Raw genomic sequence first — 15,683 nt, forward strand, 5'->3', positions numbered from 1 at the left:
CATTCTTAGTATCATTATTTATAACTTTGGTTTCAATCTATGTTTGATATTTAATATGGTTATTTCAAATAATTGAGTTCAGCTCATATATTATTTGTTTTGCCTTTCTTGTACCTCTGTTATTAATGGATTAAATAATTGCCTTTTTTCTTTTTTGTTATTCTTCAGTTTTCCATATTACTCATACTCATTTTCTCCTGGCTATCTAATAAAACTATAATACTCTCCTCAATATTACCAAACATCACATAATCTGTTAATCCTCCTCTCCTGCCCTAGGCTGGTTTCATTGGACTTTTGTGAAATTTTCTGCAGAGCTGTTGCTTTGAGCTCTCTTTCCTCCTTGGTTTTAGAATTCTCTTTGCTGCTTCTTTCTATTAAATCTTGTTTCACCTTTTCTCAAGAAGGAGATATCCTTACCTAAGTGTTCAGATTTCAGTGTGTGGAGTGTTTTGAGATAGGGTCTTTTTCTGTCGCCCCAAAAGAGTGCAGTGGTGTCATCGTAGCTCTCCCACTACAATATCCAGCTTCTTTTTTCTTTTTCCAGCTTATTTTTTCATTTTTAGTAGAGATAAGATCTCAGTCTTGCTCAGGCTGATTGCAAACTCCTGAGCTCAAACAATTCTTCTGACTCAGCCTTCCAGGGTGCTAGGCATGAGCAATCTTGCCTAGCCTACTATGATATTTTGCTATAGTAGCCTTAGCCATCTAATGCTGGCATATAACTCAATTAAAATACAAACAAAAATTAGCATTTAAACATTCAAAAATAGAAGTTTAAAATTAGCATTTATATGAATTGTTTTGGTAATAATTATTTGGGTCTTTTATATGTAGTGAGCTAAGCATGATAGTGGCTTTACCACCCAAAGAAACTGAGGACTTTGAGTAAATACCATTCTCCACTTAGTGGATCCAAGAGTTTATACTATTTTTGTAACTTTTTTTAAAATTTAAAGTTGCAAAGTAAATTTTAAAAATTTCAATTGGAAAGGATATAATGATGACCAGCAACAAACAAAAACCACACGATTTTTCTCAAACTGAGGACATGGAACTCAGACTGAATGTATTCATTTATTATAATCTCCAAAATAATTTCAGTTGGTACAACTGCTTCAAACCATGTCAATATCAGGCTCAGAATTTACTTACAACCAAGCAATTCACAAAAACACTTTGAGCAACAAAACATGCTTAATATTTCTTTGAGAAAGTTCCTCACATATGTGTACAGTATCACTGGGTATTACACAAAACTGTTAAAAGGTGACCCTTAGGTGCTCAAATCCCGCACCCTTGACATACATGAAAGGCTGATTTAATCACATTTGAGATCCTTCCACATCTCAAAATAAAGGTCTTTATTGTGCACTTAGACTTACTCTTAGATTTTAAAGGATGTTCTAGGTCATTCATTCAGTAACACTATGCACACGTTTGGAGGGAAAACAAGCTGTTTAGACTTTTATATTACTTCAATTATGGGTTATTTATGAAAGATTTTTAAAAAAAGTTTGTTGTTTTAAAAAGTACCAATTAGTGGGGAAAAAAGTTGAAAATGTTTACCAGCATGTTAGGTTCTCCTGAAATCACAGTTTCCCGGATAAATAAGTATATTACCACTAAAACATTTTCACTATGTGTTGCTTGGAAAGAACTTTAATAGTTTGGTCTATAATTTTCACATCTTAAATAGCATTTTTTTCTTTTTTCCTTTGATAATATTAAACTCTTCATTTTAAAAATTTATATCTATTTTATAGACACTAGTCTTATTGTGAATTTTCAACACCTTGGCCTGAAATTGTTTATGAAAAATATCTAACATCTGCAACTCGAGCTGGTTATACTGGGAGGAGAGGGGTTACCATAATTTTGTTATACCTTGTATTAACCACAAACCTTCTCATAGAGAAGAAAATACTTTAAATACCTTAAATCATATTTACAACAATAAAAATTCACATTTCATGCTTTAGTGAGACACTTAAATCATCTATAAGGTAGTCCTCATAGTTCATTGGAATTAGAGCCCTTCCAGTATCTGGGCTTCTGCTGGGTGCCAGGGATAAAGTCCAGATGTTATGAAAACAGCCAAACTCCTTCCAGCCTCCTATCCAGTAGAAAAAGTTGATCTTTCCAGCGAGCAAGTTATGACCACAATCCCGTGTCAATGTGGGGTCTCAGTCAAAGTGCTTCAATCTTGGGACCCGTGTGAATCAACTTGATAGTCTGAAAAGTGCTCAAAAGCCTCTAATGTGAGTTGTGGGATGGACATAGCCCTTCTGAGCACAGCCAAATGCCTCCTTTATTTGTCTATTGCACAGCTTCCGAGACAGTGCTGTATTTCTTTCCTTTGCTACTATATACATTTTTCAGACAAGTTCAGTGTTTCGCAGGGAAAGGTGACGTGCAGGGAGCTCCCTTTCAGGGCCGGCCCAGCCCCGCTACTCCCATTAACCTCATCCACCAGCAAAACACTCTCGGAGTCCTGCCCCTGTGAGGAGTCCGAGGTCTCTGATATTCGCAAAGTCCTCAGTGAGGTGGTGTCTGTCTGGGTTAGGCCCGTGCCAGGAACGCCTGGAAGAAAATTCCTGCCTCCAAGGCCATTTTCACTGAGGTCGGGCAGTGAGAGGTCTGGCAGGAGGGTCTGAGACGTGCTGCTGATTTCCTTCAGCTCCCTGGAGAGGAAGGAGCGAGAGTGGCCGGACATGGCAGAGGATGTCCTTCGACTGTCCGAGCACGGTTGTCCCGAACGTTCTCGGCGGGACCCGCCGATGCGACAGAAGAGGCATTTGATCTTCTCTATGGCTTTACTGAGCACTGTCTTCCGCAGCAGGATGTAAATCCAGGGGTCCAGGATGGGGTTCACAGAAGCGATTCGGATGGCCTGCAAGTCGGGGTTTTTGCTGACTTCTCTCTCCAAGCTTGGCTGATATAACTGGTTGATGAACACTCGCACCTGCATAAATGAGATGCACACGTTTAGATTTTATCATTAATAAGTTGGGAAAACATTTAAATTCTATGTCTACCTTAGCAACACTGGGTTGCTACCCTCTTTTCTGATAACAAGGTTCAAGAAAAGAGCAGCCTAAATAGCCTCAGAAAACTCAGTAATTGCGAAAATACAGTTACATCTTTTGAGCTATTATAATTTTAAATATTCGTATTTATTTATTTTGTTGTTGAGATTTTATTTTTATTTATTTTGTTTTATTTTTATTTATTTTGTTGAGATTTTATTTTATTTTTATTTATTTTATTGTTTTTGTTGTTTCCTTATTTATTTTGTTGTTGTTGTTGAGACAAGAGTCCCACCCTATGCCCTGAGCAGAGTGCAGTGGCATCATAGCTCACTGCAACCTCACACTCGGGCTGTGGGCAACCACTGCCTCAGCCTCCAGAAGCAGCTGGGATTACAGGCACTGGCTGTGGTGCCCATCTGGGTTTTTCATTATTTTTTTAGGAGTTGGGGTCTCACTCAGGCAAGTCTGGAACTCCTGAGTTCAAGCAATTCCCCCTCTTCAGCCTCCCACAGTGCTGGGATTACAGGCATGAACCACCGCATTATGAATATCTTCCCTAGATCAAAGATGGTCAAGGAAGGACACAAGATTTCACATGAGGTTGTTCCACGTGCAAAGTCATGGTCAAAGTCATGTGCAGAGATGGTTACAAAAATACAGTCTGAGCGGAGTAACATGTACGTAAAGTCTCCTTGAAAAGCTGTTCATTTACTTCATTTCTGTAAGTGCTTTGAAGTTTTTGCAATTTTAATGAAATGTCTTTTTTTTCCTCCAGAAGCCACTGATTACCCTTATTTCAGCTTCTATTTTATAAAATTTAAATGAAACTTACTTTGTAAGTCAACTAACCATCTAATCATAACAGAAAAGCCAAGATTCCTTTATTCCAAGCCTAGACAAAATATGCTGGACACTTTTAAACCAACATCAGGATTTCCTATCATAGCGAATAAATACAAATTTTTTATTTTCTCTATGACCCTGTTCCCCAGTTGTAATAATGATAATGGATGAGTGGGAGTTTGATGGATAAGTGAGAGTTTTCTAAATATAGAAAGAAGGACATTAGATTTCTAATAGAGGTAGTGCCATGTGCAAAATCATGAAAGAATGAAATGATATGTCAATATGTGGGAACTTCAAATGATTCAGCAAAGACAGCATGAATTTGTGTAAACTTAAGGAAGATCATCATTTTATTCTTTAAAGAAAAATACACTTGTTAAATACACACTCTCAAATTTACCCTTAAAGTATTGATTTCTTTTTTTGCCTAGACTTTCTGATGCTACTAGGATCATTTCTATAAAAATCTCATCTGTAATTCATATAGAAATAGGGGATTTAAGATAACTACCATCTGTCTTTGGTAATTATCACTTGCCATTATAATTATTTTAGGTTATGGAGAAGAAGTTGAGTCTCAAAGCCAAGGAAGATGCACAGAAACCGTAAAAAGGAGTAAGCAAGAACTCATTGAAGCATAGGTGGGGCCATTTAACTAGGGCCAAATATCTCTACCGAGATTTGAGGATATCACTACCTCACAGCGTCATAGTGAATGATTCATGGTGTATAAATCACCAAGAAAGGGTAGGGATAGTTTAGTTGAGGTTGGTAAGTGGCAATTCAAAATGGAAAAGGTGATTTATTGACCAATTTAGTGCTTTCTTTTGGCACTCATCAGATGTGACCATATTTCAGTAGGGATATTTTAAGAGATTATAACAATTTGGATTAAAGAAGAAAATTTAAAATGTTTAAAGAAATAAATTTCATCATTCTGATAAATTCAACTCATATGAAACCTTTTCCTGGATGGTGCTGGATCAGTGAGATATAACTGTATTTCTATCTCATCCTTAATTTAGATCTTAATTAGCTATAAGTCCATGATCCTTTATCAAAAGATTTTTGTTGTTTCATTTGTTATTGTTTTATTGTTATTCTCTCATTCTGTTTTTGGAACTTATTTATTTACAAAGACTGACCTAAATTTACTTTAACCTGAACTGAATTAGACTGTGATGCTATTTATAGTTTTATTTATTCCAGTGAGAGTGAATATTCCTATGTTTTGCTCCAGGAGTACTGTCCCAATTCTGATGAAGATAGTATATACTATACAGTATATTAATGATTACTTTTCTAAAAGCCAAGAAATTGTGAATTCTTTTTTTTTTTTTTTTTGAGACAGAGCCTCAAGCTGTTGCCCTGGGTAGAGTGCCGTGGTGCCATAGCTCACAGCAACCTCAAACTCCTGGGCTCAAGCGAGTCTCCTGTCTCCGCCTCCCAAGTAGCTGGGACTACAGGCGCCCACCACAACCCCCGGCTATTTTTTGGTTGCAGCTGTCATTGCTGTTTGGCAGGCCCGGGCTGGATTCGAACCCACCAGCTCAGGTGCATGTGGCTGGTGCCTTAGCCACCTGAGCCACAGGCGCCAAGCCAGAAATTGTGAATTCTGAAACACATCTTCCCCTAAATGCTCTGAAAAGGAATAATGCGCTTGTAAATCTCATAGAACAAATGGTCAGATGCCTCTAACTAAGATGAAATGTATATCTTGATCTCTCAGAGACATCTAAATAATGAACTAGAATGAATAGCAATATATGATGTCTTAAATCAATTTTGGAAACTAGGCTGGGATAAATGATAATATCAAGACACAGCATTTTCTTTTTAAATGTTTACAAAAACTGGCATCTTAGTTTCTTCCTTTCTGCCTGTGAACTGGGAAGTTCCCTTGAGTCTACGGTCCTTTTCTCAGATGAAGTGTTTGTTACTGAGGCCCAAAAGTTTTGAAGATCTATCAAGGTTCCTACAGGTGGCCAATGCTGGTCTGGGCTCCAGGTTCTAGGTGATCTTCACATTCCTTTTTCTGTTTGACCAGGCTGAATTTATATTTAAGAATTATTTCAGGACTAGTTAATTATTAGCAAAACGTGTGAGATATATGTTTTACTCTCATCACATATTATGTTTCTTAAGGTAGAAGAAATGATAGATTTAAATTTGTTAGAATCAATTCCTGTGGCCCTCTGGAAATGACCTATGGAGCGGTTTGTGTGAACTTGAGACTTTACACCACTAGGTGGCAGTGTTACTCCACTTGAGAGATTTTGGTACTCAAGTACTTCTCCAAGAAACTTCTTCCCCCCCCCCAAACTATTTTATTTTAATTTTATTTTTTGCAGTTTTTGGCCACGGCCAGGCTTGAATCCACTACCTGCAGTACATGGGGCCAGCACCCTACTCCTTTGAGCCACAGGTGCCACCCCCCCCAAACTATTTTATTTAAAAATTTTTGAAATTATTATATGTACAAAATAATTGCATCTTCTTTATAGGGTACATGTGATATTTTAATATAGGCATACAAATGTGTAATAATCAAATCAGGGTAAATGGGGTATCCATCACCTCAGGCATTTAACATTTTTTTGTGTTAGGAACATTCCAACTCCAATTTTAGTTATTTTAAAGTATACTGTAACTTATTGTTGATTATAGTCACTTTGTTGTGCTATCAAATATTGTTCATTCTAACTATGTTTTTGTACCCATCAACCATCCCTTTATTCCCCACTTCCTCTGGTAACCATCATTCTACTCTCTGTCTCCATGACATCAATTGTTTTTAATATTTAGCTTCCATAAATCTTGCATATTCTCACTCCTATGAGGGGCCTAAGAAGCATTTTGTACAGCCATCTCTAACTCTCAGAATAGAATCTTGGCTAAGTTTGAATACTGCATTTCTGAGATTTTTAACATTGAAATATTTTGTTACTGCTTGCTTCTCACACCATTACCAAACAAACATGGTTACTACTGAAAGGAAGGAAATTGTGAACAATTAAAATGGAATAAAATTTGTAGTTATTTAAACATATATATTAAGCATTAGCTTTTTATTTCTAAATTTCTGTTGCATTTTAGAAAAGTCAGTGTGTTGTTAAAAAATAAATAATGGGTTTTCATAATCAAAGGTGATGAGAAGCAGGCAAAGAATCATCACTTTATCCACTATGGAAATTAATTTTGACTACTATAGAAAGGAATGAAAAGAAACTGTATTAAAAGTATGCTCTATCCACAGGGAAAAGCTTACAATCAGTATATGCCACTTAACCTGGTCATTTAATAGCTTTTCAGTAAAGGGGAGTTCACAGAGTAGCAAAAAGTATAGATAGCAAAACCCCAAATTCAAGTAAATACATTCTCAAAAGTTGGCCAATTAATTATTTGAAAAGAATCAGTATGAATTTTACTTTGTGTCACATTCTCAATGGATATTTTTATTCAAGTAGAGAAAAAACAAGACAACAATAAAAACTACATTCACTTTGTAACTTATATTGTTTGTTTTTGTTTTCAGGACAGGCATCACTCTATTGCTCAGGCTAGAGGTTAAGTGGTGTCATCATAGCTTACTACAACCTCAAACTCCTGGTCCCAAATGATGTTCTTGCCTCAGTAGCTGGGACTACAGGTGTGCACCACCACCCCCTGCTGTTTTTTGTCTATTTTTATAGAGACAGGAGTCTCACTCTGTTTGTTGCTCAGGCTGGTCTTGAACTCCTGTCCTCAAGGAATCCTCTTCCTCTGCCTCCTAAAGTGATAGGATTACAGACAAAAGTCATCATGCCCAGCTGCTTATTTTGTAAGGTTTGAAGACATATAGCAACCTCTGCTTCATTTTAAAGGCTACTTGATTTGTTCTGTCCAGAAAAACTCAGATTCAGATGGGAATATTCAGAGGAGTACTTTAAAGGCAGCCAGGGAGTGAAAGCTCTTTTCTGGAATTCTTGTCCAATGGCCCTACACATTACACACATAAACAAGTTCAGGCAGTTTTCAGTGTTGAAGACTGTACTTCTGATAAGGACAGAATCTCTGAATCAGAAGAAAAAAAATCGTAAAAACTTCACTGAATATAATCAATGTGTCTTCTTTCTTCCAATGTTAAAGCTAGTCTTTTTCTCAGTAGCTGCTGATTTGTGCAAGTGGTTTGTTGCTAATATTGACATATATTACAATATTCTATACCTTTCTGAGGTTGATTAGAGATTAGGAATATTAAAACATAACTTGGAGAAAATGCAGTAACTTTATAAGAAGCTATGGTGACAAGAAAGCTGTTAATGAGGCTGTATGTTATGGGTAAATGCCCAAGCTTTAGAATCAAAGAATCCTCTGTCCAAATCCCAGTTCTGCTCCTTATAATTTTTACAAATTATTAACGTGTTTAGTACGGTGCCTACTATATAATATGAATGCTGGCTCTCATTACATTCTGTGACCCGTATGTGGAAGCTTGGCCACTGTGTATCAATAATTTGAAAACTGTAGCATAGAGGTAACTTTGGGGAATGAATCAATGATATGATATCAAAAACATGGACTTCCTACTTAATAACAACCTGTTTGCCGAGAATGTTGAATAAAGAATGTTGAAATGGTGACAAGATAGACTTAGTAACAACTGTCAAAATAGTGATGCTTTCCAATAAATGCCAAGATCTGTAATTGGATTTGTCTGTGTGAGCTACTTGTTCTGTTCCAAGCACATAAAAGGAATTATCTGTATGTGCTCAGTTATCTCACTGTTTTGTGAAGAATCCAAAACTGACAGAGCTATTACTAGAAGTTCTCACCACCTTTTTTTTTTTTTCTTTTTTTTTAAGTAAAGAATAGTGAAAGAGTTCTCAGTTGGGTAGTGCTATAAGAATTTGGTTCTCATTCCTTTTGGGTCACTATCTGCCCGTTTACTGTAGGCAAGTTGCTTAATCTCTACAGGCCAATAATCTACATCGAAAATTTCTTTTCTTTCCCTTTCTTTTCTTTTTCAGATTAATGTAAGGGTACAAACAGGTTACAAGGTTTGCATTTGTTAGGTAGAGTCCTGTTGTGGTTGTATCGCGAGGTGTGTCATATACCCTTACATTGTGCCCATTAAGTGGGAGCACACAAACTCCCTCTCTCCTCCTCTCCCCCATCCATTAGAATAGTCACAATGAGTTGAAAATTTTTTTTTAAACTCTCATTGTGAATATTCTAGTAGGAGACTGAGGGATCACTTTAGCTCTGAGGGAAAAAAAAATCTTGTTCATAGATATTCAATAAAACCTAAGCTTAACAGTTCAACAAAGCACAGAGAAATGAGCATTAGGTGAGGACTCCCCTGTAGCTACCCAGAAGTTGCAGAATGATCTTACATTCTTTATCTATAGCTGGGGAAACTAATATGTAGAAAGAGCAAAATTACTTTTCTGCTATACTTTCTTCCTATTATTATTATTATTAGTTTTGAGATGGGTCTTGCTCTGTTACCCTGGCTAGAGTGCAGTGACATCAGCCTTTCTCACTACAACCTCGGACTGCTGGGCTCAAGTGATCCTCTTGCCTCAGGCTTCTGAGTAGCTGGGACTACAGGTTCACACCCATACTGTCACATCTGGCCATTATTTTCTATTTTTGGTAGAGACAAGGTCTGGCTTTTGCTCAGGCAGGTCTGGAAGTCCTGACCTCAAGCAATCCTCTTGCTTCAGCCTCCCAGAGTGCTAGGATTATAGGCATGAGGCACTGTGCCTGCATTTTCCTAGAGCTTTTGCAAGATTCTCTTGAGATACCGGATGTGGAAATACCTTACCTTTATGTGTTACTCAACAGTCTTCAAGGTATTCCTACTGGGTCTATAATTTTATATTGTGACTAAAACCTGCTTCTAGGATATGTTATTTTTTCTTCTAACTTAGCCAAATGTATTTGAAAAAAATAGTAAAATCCTTTTGATTGTGCTATACTTGTACCCAAATTTATGGCATTAACTCTTGTAGCTAGAGAAGTGATTTTTACTTATCTGACATTGCATCAGTTGTTTCATGATCCCACTTCCAGTTTGCCTACAGTAAACAAAAGTGCATCTATCTACACAGTTTTCATCTGTCTTTATAAATTTCTGCTCATCCAATGCCGGTGAAGGTTTGCAGGGGTGTCCAATCTTTTTTCTTTTTGGTCACACATTGGAAGAAAAACTGTTGTCTTGGGCCACACAGTAAATACACATCCCGTAACAAAAGATGCTTAGTAATCCCTGCATACATTTTGTGATATCTGATACCTCTAAGCAAAAATAAAAAAATAGTTCTCACAAAATTAGCATGCAGCCCACCTTAGAGGCCTCAGGTTAGATTCCCCCTGGGAGAGACAACTAGTTTATAGTAAGTAATCAATACGCATTCACAGGAAACTATTTTCCTAAAGACCTAAGTGTTACTCAACCAAGGCAGAAGACTAATCACATTAGCCATTCTATCCCTAACAAAGATGAATACTTATTTCAGAGTAAGAAGAAGAATAGAAAATAAAAGAAACAATAAATATAGCCTCAGCTTGCCTATGGATGGGGGGAAATGTCTTTTTAAATCCTATAGTGTAACTAATTTGGCCCAAGGCAAAAGATTTGATTATAAACGTTATCTTCACATCCATTAGCAACAGCAAAATTAGACATCAGAAACTGATCTAGCTACAGCACTTAACACCAGGACTTGAGGAGGCCGTCTTGCTTGGGTATTTCTAGACAACGCTATCCCTTTTATTTAAATATAGACTCTTTCATTTCTTCAGCTTCTCCTATATTTATAATAACCTGAGACTGTGTTTAGAAGCACAGACAAAATTGAAACAGTCTCCTACCCACTAAGTCTTGTCATGCAATGTTCCTGGAGGTTGTACTTAAACCTTCCCTGTTCATTGATTATGACCCACTTCAAAAAATTTTGCAAGTTTAGCACAGTTCCTTATATGCACAACTAATTTTACAAACTTTCTCAAGTCTCCTTTCTGAGTGTAGTTCTATTTATGAGACATGTATATTTTGGATAACAAATTAAAATTTGCCTTTTATGCCAAACTCGGCATCAACTACCCTCTAAGAGGCACTGTAGCTTATTCTTTCCTGGTGTCCAGAAGACAAAAACTTGGCTGATTTTCAGTACCTGCTTATTTTCCTTACATATTGTGTGAAGATTCCAAAAATTCCAGACAAACCATATTTGCTGTTAGTCTTTCCAAAGCATAAGTGATTCCAAGGGGTTGTGTGATTTTCCTCAAATGGGATTATAAATCCACTGGATTTGATAAAGTTAAACTCAGATGCTTGGTTAGTTTCTTTGGATCTGAAGATAGGCCCAACTGCTTTAAATGTCAGAGAGCTCAGAAGCATTATTAATCTTAAATTACAATATCAATATGAGAAACATGAAAAAGGAAGGTGTAAAAGTAAGCCAAGAAAGACTATCTTGCTGGATGAGTTTCTCTTTTGAATCTTAAATGAACTGGTGAATTGTGGGTGGGTGGGTAGTATAATAACCCCATTATTTATCACTAATTTAAAATTCAACTGATTCTGAAATTATTTTAGTAGCCAAAACTAAAGGCTAAAAACTGATGTCCCTGCTACTTGTATGATTCCTTGTTTCTCACAAAAAGGTATGCAAAGGTTTGATTAATGTGACTACTGCTTGACTGAGCTAGTTTCAATTTTCAGGCTGAGATTACTTACTGTCAACTACATGTTACTGGCCTTAAACAGAGTGGAAAGTATATCTTGTTAGTTAAAATGTGGTTAATTTGCAAAACACAAATATTGCTCCTATAATTTCTTGCCTCTAAGTCCTCAAATAATTTCAAAGGCTTTGTGATAAACAGCCCTAAGCCTGAGGGCCAGGTCTACCACTCTAGCCCATAAGATGAATTAAGGCTTGTATGCATCTTTGGATGCTGGAGGAAAATACTTCTTCTGTGACTGTGTTGGAATCCATAGTTTCACATCTTTTCTCTAACTAAAACATGTTTATAAAGTATGTGCATGTTGCTAGCCTTCTAGCTCTAATTCCTCAGTTCCTTAAAATGGTCTTCTGTAAATAAAAACCATTTACTTTGTCATTTACTGTTCTGTAAAATGTAAGGCAGAGGACAGGGACCTGAGGCCCCAGCAGAAGCACAGCTGCTTCTTCCAACATCTCACTTTGTTCTGTGTTGCCATTACAGATAGTAAAATATATTTATGTGGCTCAAGAGTGACTTAACTCAGTAAATTATATTGGGTCCTGGAATGACTTAAAGGCTCTCCTAGCCAATTATATTTACTTCTGTTTATACAAATTGGCAAGAAGCTACTGTATGCTGGCACTCAGCCACCTCTAAGTTCCTTCCATTTACAGTCACTTTTATCAGAGATACAATATTTTTGTATCAACTATCTCTGGATAGTATTAATAAGAGAAAGGAAGGAATAATACCTTATTAGATTTATTTTTTTCTTGCTCTCAATAAGCATCAGAAAGAGAAGTCATCTCTTTTTAGTCGGTCTGGTTGTTTAGAATTTACAGGAATGCAGTGTTTTGAGAGACGAAAGAACTCAGAACTAGTTACTTTCAAGTTCTTCTGCCTATCTGCTTCTGGGACATTCCGTGTTAACCGCAGGCAAGGTCTAGAACTAGGTAGAGTTTCAGCCTTTCTGTTAGTAAAATTTTAAAAGTTAATCCAAAGACAATTTTAAAGATGCTGTCTTTAAAATGAAGTGCACCAAAACTCAAACCCACACTGTACAAAGACAGAAATTAGAAGCGTTCTAGAAGGGAGACGTGGCCTGACATTACATGAGCAGGGTTTGGAGTCAGATGTCCTCAGGTCATTACAAGCTGCAGAGGCTCTGGCTTGACAGTCAACAAGACATCTATCTGTAAACTTCAGTACTGTACCTCTTACGGTTGGTTGTTGAGAATGCAAATTCAATACTCCATTGACACGACTCCATAATCAGCCCCCCCTTCCTCACCCCCCAATCTTGCTTTCCTGGCCTCTAGGCAGAATGAAGGGACTTGTGTCTGGCCATGCCCTGTGTAGGAATTATCTGTCGTGCACCTTAAGATGTTCTCCCAGGGCACGCAATGGGGAACAGGAAACCTAGCTTGACAGAAAGTTTCTGTTGGATTATTTTAAGCAAGTCATTGTGAGTTAGACTAGTAAAAGTACCTGGTATCCCTTCCAGTCCTAAAATTTGCCATAATCCATGGGGAGGGGTACCCTAAATCCTGCATAAATCAAAACACCAAAGCCCCTGCACTCCTAAGGAATCGTTTCCACGCAGAGATCATCATCCCTGGAGTCTTAGGCTCTGCAGTTCCCAGCGCGCAGTCCCTAGGATAAGGCTAGGTCACACTCCCGGTGGGCTCCCCGCACTTCCAGCGGAGAGGGGCGGGGTGTTCCCGGAAGCCTCAAGGCCAGTGTCAGGCAGAAGGGGTAAAGGCAGTCCCGTGAGAGAAAGGAACCCAGGCTTTCGGGGAAAGAGACTTGGGGATGTAGGGGGAAAGCACCTGTTCGGTCTCAGTAGGTCAGGCCTGCTCTGAGAAGCCACGTGTGAGATCCCAGCCCGGCCGGGGGAACACAAGTTCACGGCCAGAGAATCAGAGGGAGAGGAGGGGAGCGGGAGCGGAGGGGCAAGGTGAATGCCGGCGAAGTGCCGAACCCCGCCAGCGCGTTGTCACTCACCACAAGCGGGATGGAGCAGATGAGCACCACCAGGGAGGTGGCGATGAGTAAGATGACCATCTGGATTTCAGCGCCCGCGATGCGCCGGAAGCTCCGGCGGCGGCGAAAGTCGCAGAGGCGCGGCAGGACCGGGGAGGCCGCAGGGTTGCCCCGGCAGACGACCGAGGTCACCGCCGCGGCGGCCGAGTGGTGCTGCTCGGTGCCCAGCGAGGTGCGGCGCATGAACTGGCGGTGCATGCGGAGCAGCGCGCCGCACACCAGCACGTTGCAGAGCACGGTGGCGAGGATGAGGAAGGAGCTGAAGCCCGCGTACATGTAGGAGAAGGCGGCGTGCGCTGTCACGTTGGTGGTCCAGTCGATGAAGCACCAGGTATCCGGGTACTGCAGCCGGGAGCTGCCGAGGCCCATGTTGGGAAGCGCGCAGAAGAGCACGTTGGACACATACACCGCGAAGAGCGTGAGGCCCGCCAGCCGCTTGTCCACGTAGTGGCTGTAGAAGTAGGCGTGGTTGATGGCCAGGTAGCGCTCGATGCTCATGGCACAGATGATGCTGAGGCCGGACAGGCCGAAGAACAGCAGGATAAAGGTGCTGTACTCGCACAGCGCCTGGCCCCCGGGCCACTGGCCCTTCATGTAGGTGGCGATGGTCACTGGGCTCACCAGCAGCGTGCCCAGCAGGTCGGTGACCGCCAGCCCACATACCAGGGTATAGAAGGTCGTCTCCTTCTGCTCCTTGCGCGACTTGCACAGCACCACGATGGCCACCAGGTTGCCCACCACCCCAAAGATGAACATCACTGCCGGGATGGTCACGGGGCTGTTCAGCTGGGTGGGAATTAAGGAGGCAGACACATTGACCTCGGGAGTGGACATGATAGTGGCCGGCGGTGCACAGCCGTGGCGTTCCAGGGTGGGCCTGAGAATGTATAAGAGAGACAATGGCGCTGTGAGCTGAAATCACCACTTGCAAGGCGCTAGACCCCTGCCCAAGAAACAGAGACAGGAGGCGCAACTTGATTATACTTCTAGATTTTAGCCACTTTCCAGCTGCGGCTACTGCAATCTCTAGGTTCCCAACGCGTCCTGCCCGCAGCACCACTCTGCTGACATTAATATTTATAAACTGATACTGTTGTCCCTACCCTCCCCCACTCCACTCACTCCACTGCCAAGATGAACAAGACCCATCTCAAGGGAAAAGTAGCTTAAAAGTGTTATTCCCGACAGATTCGGAGTCAATAAAATTCTCACTGAAAGCAAGTTATGGAAGACAATTTGGAAAGGGCACTCTCCCTTCCTTGGCTCCTCGAGAGGAGCGCCTGTCCTCCGCGCTCTCTACCAGACTACGCCAACCCCAACCCCATCTCACCTGTAGCAGCTGTAGCGGCGGCAGCCTCGGAAGCCCCCAGGCTCAGGCCTCAGATGTCCTGGACCCTCTCTAACTTGCCTTCACTCTCGTCCCGCTCAGTCTGGAACTTGCCAAGTCTTTGGCTTCTCGAAGTCAGGTCTCAGTGGCTGCCAGTATTTCAGAACTGCGGTCAGAGTGGTCAGCTTTCAAACTCTTGGAAAACAAGGGCAGCGGATGGATGGGTCAGCGAAGACAGGTCTTGGATGTCTTGTTTAATTTTTTTTGTCCTTCCTTCAGAGAGGAGTCCCGCAGGTCTAGTCCGCAGGGGGACAGCGTCCAGGTGTGCGGCCGCGCGCGCAGGTGGCACCGAGCCCTGGTTCCCGGCTCCCGCCGCCCTCGTCCCCAGCCGCGGGCAGTATTGGGGGCTATTGAGGTTGGCGGCTGCCGCTGAGGCCACTCCGGGAGCCCTGGGGGCGGTTCGGGGTCCACACGGCGTGGGGCTCTGACCTGGGGCTGTTCATCTTCCTCTCTTGCTGCCGGATTTCGAGCTCCCCACCCGCCCTTCCACCCTCTGTACAAACTTTTCTCCTCCTTCAAGTTTCCCTGGCGGAGGCGGAGTCGCGGAGCTCGCGGCCCCGGCGCCCATTGGCCGGAATGGAAGGGGGCGGAGCCTGTCTTCGCTCCCCCGCCCGGGACGTGCTGCGGGGGCGGGGGCCGGACCCGCGCTGCTCCGGGAGGCT

General features: G+C 41.0%; 1 protein-coding gene across 1 annotated transcript; it reads right to left on the reverse strand.

Moving 5' to 3' along the window:
• Nucleotides 1-1,058: 1,058 nt before the first annotated feature.
• PTGER4 (prostaglandin E receptor 4) lies at nucleotides 1,059-15,097 on the reverse strand. Its single transcript, XM_053591741.1, has 3 exons — nucleotides 14,965-15,097; nucleotides 13,596-14,511; nucleotides 1,059-2,965 (listed from the first exon to the last, which is right to left on the reverse strand). Exons 2-3 carry the CDS (start codon nucleotides 14,466-14,468, stop codon nucleotides 2,366-2,368), a joined length of 1,473 nt encoding a protein of 490 aa, XP_053447716.1. The 5' UTR covers nucleotides 14,469-14,511; nucleotides 14,965-15,097; the 3' UTR covers nucleotides 1,059-2,365.
• Between the last annotated feature and the right edge of the window lie 586 nt (nucleotides 15,098-15,683).

The sequence above is a fragment of the Nycticebus coucang genome, chromosome 1 (genome assembly GCF_027406575.1).
Source record: "Nycticebus coucang isolate mNycCou1 chromosome 1, mNycCou1.pri, whole genome shotgun sequence".
In the NCBI taxonomy this organism is placed as follows: Eukaryota; Metazoa; Chordata; class Mammalia; order Primates; family Lorisidae; genus Nycticebus; species Nycticebus coucang.

Excerpts from the sequence above, each read along its gene's own strand:
- PTGER4 (XM_053591741.1), bottom strand. The coding sequence starts at position 14,468 with ATGTCCACTCCCGAGGTCAATGTGTCTGCCTCCTTAATTCCCACCCAG. Across the intron at positions 2,966-13,595 it reads TCTGCTCCATCCCGCTTGTG|GTGCGAGTGTTCATCAACCA; the intron begins GTGAGTGACAAC and ends TCATTTATGCAG.